The sequence below is a fragment of the Sminthopsis crassicaudata genome, chromosome 4 (genome assembly GCF_048593235.1).
Source record: "Sminthopsis crassicaudata isolate SCR6 chromosome 4, ASM4859323v1, whole genome shotgun sequence".
In the NCBI taxonomy this organism is placed as follows: Eukaryota; Metazoa; Chordata; class Mammalia; order Dasyuromorphia; family Dasyuridae; genus Sminthopsis; species Sminthopsis crassicaudata.
In genome coordinates, this window is record NC_133620.1 from 427,193,281 (window position 1) to 427,201,380 (window position 8,100).

Here is an 8,100-nt window from a genome sequence, read left to right on the forward strand (position 1 = left end):
CAACTCCCACAAATCCATCATAACGACGAGGATTCTGGGGGCTAAGGCAAATTCTGGCACGGGTTTGTGGCTAATGTAGCATTCTCACATCCCACTCCCCCTCAGCTCATCCCACCTCCTAACCCTCAACGTCACGCAAAAGTTGACAAGGCGTTTATTAGAGATGAAGCACATTCTAAAAGTACTTTTTTTTAAAAAAAGAAAAAACAGAGAATTATAAAACCGTTCTTTCAAGAGCTAAAAAGTATTTATTTACAGAAGACAAGACTAGAAAAAGACAGAATCTGCTTAGCTAGCTGCAAGCCAATCCTGAGCCCAGTGATGGATGTGAGTTAGAAACCTCTCTCTCTTCTGGGAGCTGAGAGAGAGAGATCACAGAACTGGGCACTTGGTAAAAACGTTTTCGCCCAGCCAGGTAACATCTGAAGAATTGGATCTTCCAGAGCTGAACGGTCATGTGACGATGGTCTGGGAAAAGGGTTACTTCCCCCCCTCTTTTTTTTTTGCAAGGGTGGAGACGGGAGTGATTACATTTCACTTCAAGAAACAAAGTTTTTCCTGCCTTTTCCACTCAGAAATACTTCATTCAACTGAAGCAAGCTCTCTGCAGCCACGTATCAGGGTGCGGTGGGCCCAGGACCTTGGTCTGGGTGGCAACGATGGCGGCAACACTTAAAAGCTGGAGGATAGGTGGCTTGAGAGAGCAGCCTGAGCCCGGGTGCTCATGGAGTGGCTTGTTCCTAAGGTTCGTTTTCACAGAGTTCATCTCATTACCTAAAGAGACAGAAGGAGCTCTTCGAATTGCTGGCGTCTCCTCAGTTGGTGTCCCCCCATTGAGGGGACAACAGCCCTGCTGCATCTGTTCCCCCAGCTGAGTTCCGAATCCCTAAGTCCCTCTAAAAGGGAAGCCTTGGGGCACCATTCCTGGCAGACACCCCCACACCCTTTCCAGCCAAGGCACCCAATCCACCCCAATACATGTTACCTGGTGAGTCCAGATGTCGTCACCTTCTTAGGGAATTGCAGGTGGTTTCGGGAGGCAGCAGAGACCGGAAGGCTTGATTTCTGGGGAGCAGAAACTTGGTGGGGGTGAACAAAAAAAATAAATTAATAAGAAGTCAGAGGAGAAAGCAGACTATCCCTGGAAATCATAAGGCCGGTGGTCCCAGTGAGCAAAGCCTCTAAGACCCAGAGGTCCAGAAGTCTGGGCTCGCCACCTTGACTCACACTCTCCCTGATTGTCGCCCCACCTTTTAAAGTGAATGTGTGAATTAAAGGGAATGCAGGTTCTTTGTTGTTGTCCCTGGCGAGGGCAAAATGGGTCCATTGAATGTTCCTTCTCCGGGTTCTCCTCCCCAAGTCCAGCCTTCCTCACCTCGGTGTCCCGCTGCGCTGGGCCTTAATGGTCCTTTCCGAGGCGGAGTAGACTCTGGGGGCAGACTGCCTTTCCCGGACAGGGGACTCCTGCTGGAGAGCAGGGCCTGGCCGGCGGGCTTGGGGATGGTGGTAGGTGTGGGCAGCCTGCTGGCCGGGCCCTGCGTCCGGGCTGGGCGCTGAAGGGTGCTCGGGGGGTGTTGTAGGGCGAGGGCTGGCCGCGTGGTGGAAGCTGAGCCTGGCGATAAAGAAGGGCATTTCTAAGCAAAGAGAACCACAATCTCCTTGTCTCCCGGACGTCCCCTCCAAGGCAAAGAGGCCTCGTTCTTGTTACCGGCAACAGGTGCTCTGCCGCTGGGTCCCACTTTCCCCCGGGCTGGAGGGGTGATCCGGCTGAGGGGAGAAGACTGACTTCTTGCGGAGGGGAGCACACTGCCAGTGGGCACCTCCTGAGAAGGGAGAGGAAGGAAATGGAAAGGGAAGCGAGGAGCACCCTTTCCCAGTGAGCTCACAGCGGTGGGGAAGGGCCACCCTGTCTCACACTGAACTGTGATGATGGGCCTGGGGTGGATTACAAGGTGGAAAAGGGGTTCACAGAACAAGGCTGATCACTGTTCCACAGGGCTCCCCTTCTGTTAACTGAAGACAAGGATCACGCCCCCCCCTTGCTAAATCTGCCCAAGGCCACTAGGTGGTGTGAATGAGAGAATGGCAGGCCAGAATCAAGAGGGGCCGAGTTCAAATTCTCTCAAGATTCTAGCTAGAGCTGTGTGACTTTGCCCAAGTCACTTTACTTCTGTTTACCTCAGTTTATTCCTCTGTAAAATGGAATAGCACCTACTTCCCACAAGGTTGTTGTGAAGATCAAATGAGATAATTGTAATTCTATATATGATTATATAATTATGTATATATATACATATACATTTCTGGCCACAGAAATTCCCAAGAAAGCCTGTTAGGGCTGACCCAGCCTTTCTGGGTCGCTGGGTGATGTCCCCCCATACTCACTTTCTTTGTGCCAGAAGGCTTCTTCCCAGGTGCAGCTCGAAGAGCCTTGCCCGACACCTTCTTCTCACTGCTCCGGAGTCGGGGGCTCAGGCCTCCCGGAGAAGAGGCCCCCCGGACGGAAGAGCTCACGGTGGGCAGCAGGGCTCGGACAGGGCTATTCTTTATCACGAACGTCTCCCGTCGGGGACTGGCCTTCACCCGCCTCCCCTTGCCATCACCAGGAGTGTCCCTCTCCTGCAGGGCACACTGCTCCAGTCGGGCCGCCAGACGGTTGGCCTCAGCCAGAATTTCCTCCAGCTTTTCGGGGCTGAGAGGGCCTAGGCTTAGCCTTAAGCCCTGGGGCTCTTCGGCCACCGTATTCGTGTCACTCCGGTGGGCCAGACCCCGTCTAGGTGGCCGCTCAGGAATCCCGGGCTCCGCGGCCTCTTCCTCCTCTCGGCTGAGTCAGAGAGCAAACCTAGATGTTCCAGATCCAGGCAAGATTCCCGCCCCGGGAAAAGAGGGGGGCAAGGGGACGGGACGAGGGAGCGAGCGGCCGAACCCAGCCAGCTCTCCGCTCTGGGGCTCCGCTCTACTAATACACAGGTTCTTTGAGGCAGGGACTGTCTGGCTAAAACATTTCTATTCTCGGGGCTTACCACAGTGTGTAGCACACACTAAGAGCTTAACAATTTGTTTTTCATCCATTCAAAGCTCTACCTTTCGCTCTGGCTACAAAGTTAGTGTTTGGATGCTACTTGGAGTGCGGCCGCGGTGCGCTGGAGCCGGCTCATTTAGGCTCCCGGACAACTCGGGAGCATCCACACCTTCGACTGGCCAATGCTAACAAAGCAAGGCAGCGTCTGCTGTTTTATTCATTGTCTATAATTAAGAAAGTGATAAAGTATTCACGATGACGGCTGAACTTCCAAGCAGCCCCTGCATTTTTGGAGAGCCAGCGCAGCTCCGCTACCGCCCCAACCAGCGCCCGAACCGGCTCACAGAGCACCTGGGCAAGGCGGGCTCAGGGAACGCACAATGCGGGAGGAGCAGAGGCCTTTATTTTGCCTTTGGCTGTCCTGAAGCCCCACGCCAGCCACCGCTGTTCTCTCCTAGTTCTGTACTCATCCTTGATGGCGCCAAACACCCGGCCCAGTGATGTCAGCTGCCCCAAACTGCCCAGACCGCAAGGTTTCAGATTCACAGAGAGTAGCAAATGCAGAGAGAAACGGCACAAGGGGCCCTTACCTGTCCCAGGGTGAGGGCACACTGAAATCCAACGTCTCATCCCCGATAAACATTATGTCTAAAGGGACAAATTACAGAGGCTAAAGCTGGTCCCTCCCCTCCACCCCACCCCCCCCTTCATGTCCATAACATGGGCCCAGCCTGCCTCAGCCCATCCCCCCTCCCAGCACCTGGGATGTCTCACCTTCCTCCACATTGTCCATGTTGCAGCCTCGGGAAAAGTCAGCTTGAGCCAGAACTGAAAAGAAAGCATGGGATTTGGGGGTCTTCCCTCATTCTGCAGACTTTGTTCTGACTGTGGCGCTTCTCGGGGTTCTACGATGGGTCCCAGGCGGCAGAACGAGACCCAACGGCCCAGACGGCGGGATTCCTGCAACACTCAGAGGTGCCCCGCAGTGGAACGGCCCCGGGAAGACTGTGAGGGGCCTCCCCTCCCTAGGTTTGCAAGAAGCTGGATAATCCCCCGCTGGGAAGTGCAGGGGGAAGTCCCCTTCAGATCCAGAGTGATTACATCCTAGGAGTCCGGCGGAAGATTCCCCGCACCACCTTCGGGATTAGGCTGAGAGAATTAGTGTCTCAGCGGGAGGGACTCGCTGCAATAATCCTTCAGTAAGCACTGACTATGTGTCAGACATCGGAGGGGACATACAGACCAAGATTAAACAAAACGAAGAGAACTCTCCGAGAGGGCAGGAGACTGAACGGTGTGTAAAAGCTAAATCAAAGTGTTCATTCCAGAGACCAGGGACCCGGAGAGGGGAGTGGGACAAAAGCCCGGCCTCCACACTCCGGCCGTGTGATGAGGGAGACGATGCTGACAATAACCGGCATTTATGCTTATTGAGTCTGCATCGTGCATGGCTATTGTACACGTGATCTCATTTGATCCTCATGACCATCCTAGGAGATTGTGCTATTATTATCCCCATTTTACGGATGAGAAAACTGAGGCAAACACGAGTTTAGCGACTTGTGCAGAACCCGAATAGAACTCGTCTTCACAAGTTCCACGACCAGAACACCATCTTTCTCTAGTAAATACCAGGTGTATGGCTCTCGGGCTGCCCCGTCAGAGGTGGAGGGGCCTCTCAGTGACCACTTCTCGAGGGGGGGGGGAAGGGAGGAGAGGAAAGGGGGCGTATGCTCTAACTCCTCCCACTCCATCCCAAGGGATGAATGAGGATGCTTTCTCCCTGGCTGCCGCCGCAGCATCTACGCCTCCCCCGCGGTCATGCAAGTCCCCCTCCCTCGCGGCAAGTTGCCCCCCTCCCCTCTGCACGCCCCTCCCCTGCGTTCCCCATTGCCTCAGCTCCTGGCCCAGCACACCCTCCGGCTCCGCACGCCCTGCTCCCCTCGATCTTGCGTGCCCCAACGTGTCCTGCCCTGGACCAGCGTGCCCCGCTCCTCCCATCCTGCACGCCCCCCCAGTCCTGCACGCCCCCCCATCCTGCACGTTCCCCCCATCCTGCACGCCCCCCCATCCTGCACGTTCCCCCCATCCTGCACGCCCCCCCCATCCTGCACGTTCCCCCCATCCTGCACGCTCCCCCCATCCTGCACGCCCCCCCCATCCTGCACGCTCCCCCCATCCTGCACACTCCCCCCCCAGTCCTGCACACTCCCCCCCCAGTCCTGCACGCCCCGCTCCCCCCCCCAGTCCTGCACGCCCCGCTCCCCCCCCAGTCCTGCACGCCCCGCTCTCCCTGGATTTGCACGCCCCGCTCCCCCCATCCTGCCTTTCCGTGTCCCCTGACTGCACGCTCCCTCCTGCCCCCGCCCGCCCAGCTCCCCCGGACCCTGCGCGCTCCCCTTCCCCCGGCCCTGCACCCCGCTCCTCCTGGCCTCGTTCCAATCCACGGGGACCCCTTCCTCCATCCCCGATCTTTCCTCCGGCCACCGCCAATTAGTTCCCCGTAGCCCCCGATCCTGTAGCTCCACGCCAATCCTGCGCGAGCCCCCCCCACCTGGCTTACGAGACTACCACCTGGCGTCGCAAAGGGAGCTTTTTTCTGGGTCCAGTCGCGGGAATTGACCCCCAAGGCGCGGGGTACCTTTCGAAATTCCCAGACCCCACCCCTTTTCCCTGAAGCGCTCTCTGATTGGTAACATGGCTTTCCTGACCCCGCCCCACACAAGGGAGAGGAGGAGCCGCCTGACCGGAAGTCCGAGGGAAGAGGGGCGGGGCATCCGAACGGAAGGAGGCCGGAGAACGGGAGGTGACTGCTTCTCGAGGTCGTTGTGGTTGTGGAGCTCGCGCTAGAGCGCACAAGGGGGCGCTTTCCTCCCCCCGCCCTCTCCCACGAGGAGAATGCGGGTCAACCCTGGGACGGGGGCGGAGCGCGGTGCGCCCGAGAAAACGCGCCTATGAGTGTCCGTTGAACGCCCGGCCCCGCCCCCGTGGCGGCGCAACCGCCTCCCTCAGCGGCTCGGCCCTGCTCCGCTCGCCGCGCGGGTGGCTCCCGGGCTGCCCCGTCAGAGGCGGTGGGGCCTCTCAGTGACCACATCGCGACCTTCCGCCCGGGGCTCCGCCCGCGAGAACCTTCCTTGCTGGCCCCCAATTGTTAGTCGTTGTCTCCCCACCCCCCATCCCGGATCTTAATTTATGGATTTGCGCTACCGCCTTCCGCCCTTCCCCCTCCGGGAATGGAAGCTCCCCGAGGGCAGGCCCTAGTCTTTTCCGCGCTCTCTGGGCTCGTAATTGGCGCCTACTGTTTGAAAGCCTAAACAAGTGCGGGAAAAGGTGTTAAAAGCCTGTTTTTCTTCAAAACACCATCATAATGTACAGAAAACCGATAACAAACGTTTCTAATTGAGGCAAGTTTGAGGAAGTAGCCATAAGCTTTACTGTGGTGTAGCAAAGTTAGCAAATGCATTAAGTGATGAGAAAATTGACAAATAGAATGCGGCCCTCTCGGCCCCCCTTCCCCTACGGTTAGTGAGGAGGGCCATTTCCGTGCCCCGTGACTAGTTCTTATACCTCTCTTCTCCCGTTTCCGTCTCCTCCTGCTCACTAACGGCAGTCTGGGATACCTTTGAACGTCTCCGCTCCCACCCTTTCCTTTGATTTGCTCACTCTGATGTAAAGCGGAGGAAACATAATCGAGTTTGATCATTTTGTCTGATTCCCAGCAAGTAAACTCAGCAGGGGCCTGGCCTGGAAGCAGACATGCAGTGGACTTGGTGACAGACCTCAGAAGGTCCCCTGGTTCTCAGCTCCGTTAAGGGGACTTGAGGCTGCTGGACAATGAGCCTCTGTTAAGTGCAATAACCGTGATGTAACGGGGCCGGGGGGGAAGAAGCGAAAGCCAGGAAGTTACAGATTTATGTGATTTGGGCTGAGGAGCCTCCCACATAAGACTACTCGGAGGATCTGAAGAATTGTTTAGATGTTCAGAATTAACTTGAGGAACATCGGGGTCCATGGGAGAGCCAGGAGCCAGGATTGGACCCATGGTCACTGGGGGTGGGGGGACCATGTTATCCACAGAAGTGAGGCGGAAGTGTATCCCTCCTCTCTTCAAGGTATTTATTTGCAGCACGTGTGAGTGAAGTAATTTGAGACTGGCCAGGAGTTAATGTCTCTTAGGTTGAAAATCGTAGAACCAGGGGAAGCCAGTGAAACGGCACCGCTTTCCCGTTCTGGACTCCGTGTTGCGGTTTTAAGAGTTTTATCAACAGAAGCAAATCAGAAGTGCGGCCACCCGCAGCCACAAAACCCCATCCCCCACTCTTTGTGCACCCCAAGGGACTTGAAGGGGAGCTGGTTAGAGACCTGAGGAGTTGGATGAACTATTCACACCCCAGTGCCCAACTCTTGTTTAAAGGCGAAGAGATGAACTGTGACTAGAATTATTAATGTGGAAAAGCTCTTGTTCCTTTACCGAGGTGAGAGTAAGGAAGTAGGTAGCACGGGTTAGCCTGCAGTTCTCAAAGACAGCCGGTGGTCTGTGGTTTGTGAGCTGAATCATCGAGTATCATTTTTTCTTAAGCCCTCGGCTTGGATTTTGTTCAAGTCGGAAGAAAATCTGGTCAGGTGATTAGCTGGCTCAGGCCTCTTGACGCCTTAATGCACAACATTTCTCTAAACTGCGATGCTTTCCCTACACTTCTCAACCAAATCTAGTCCTTCCTCCACTCCAAAGTCTTACTCAAAATTTGCCACTTTTCTTGAACTCCCCAGTCCCCGACCTCCCGCTCAAAATGTTTTCTCAGGAACCGCACATGACTTCAAGCCAGAATCACGTTTATCTTTTGGGAGAGAAGACAAGCAAACCAGAATTCATGACTTTTAGGGTATGGCCTTGGCGCACATTCAGTTTTGGACAAAAGGAATGACTAGACACGAGTCCAGGCTAAACTCAAACAGGTCCTTTTGATTCTCTCCCCTCCATTGCTCCAATGATCTCTCAGCTTTCAGGACAGTTCTTAAATTCTTGATTTTTGTATACTGGTTATTTTGTATACTGTGTATTCTGTCTCTCCTAATTA

General features: G+C 55.3%; 1 protein-coding gene across 4 annotated transcripts; it reads right to left on the minus strand.

Moving 5' to 3' along the window:
* Positions 1–462: 462 nt before the first annotated feature.
* Positions 463–5,698, minus strand: PSRC1 (proline and serine rich coiled-coil 1). Of its 4 annotated transcripts, none has more exons than XM_074262892.1 (8): positions 5,586–5,698; positions 3,797–3,850; positions 3,613–3,670; positions 2,386–2,824; positions 1,709–1,823; positions 1,376–1,612; positions 986–1,079; positions 463–774 (listed from the first exon to the last, which is right to left on the minus strand). In XM_074262892.1, the coding sequence occupies exons 2-8, from the start codon at positions 3,813–3,815 to the stop codon at positions 771–773; spliced, it is 966 nt and encodes a 321-aa protein (XP_074118993.1). In that variant the 5' UTR covers positions 3,816–3,850; positions 5,586–5,698; the 3' UTR covers positions 463–770. The 4 variants fall into 4 exon arrangements, with proteins under 4 accessions (XP_074118993.1, XP_074118995.1, XP_074118994.1 ...); XM_074262894.1 differs by having other exon boundaries at positions 5,597–5,674; XM_074262893.1 differs by having other exon boundaries at positions 5,577–5,663.
* Between the last annotated feature and the right edge of the window lie 2,402 nt (positions 5,699–8,100).

Coding starts and splice junctions, on each gene's coding strand:
- PSRC1 (XM_074262892.1), bottom strand. Junction 2,825..3,612: donor GTGCCCTCACCCTGGGACAG/GTAAGGGCCCCT, acceptor TCTCTGACTCAG/CCGAGAGGAGGAAGAGGCCG. Junction 1,613..1,708: donor CGGCAGAGCACCTGTTGCCG/GTAACAAGAACG, acceptor CTTTATCGCCAG/GCTCAGCTTCCACCACGCGG.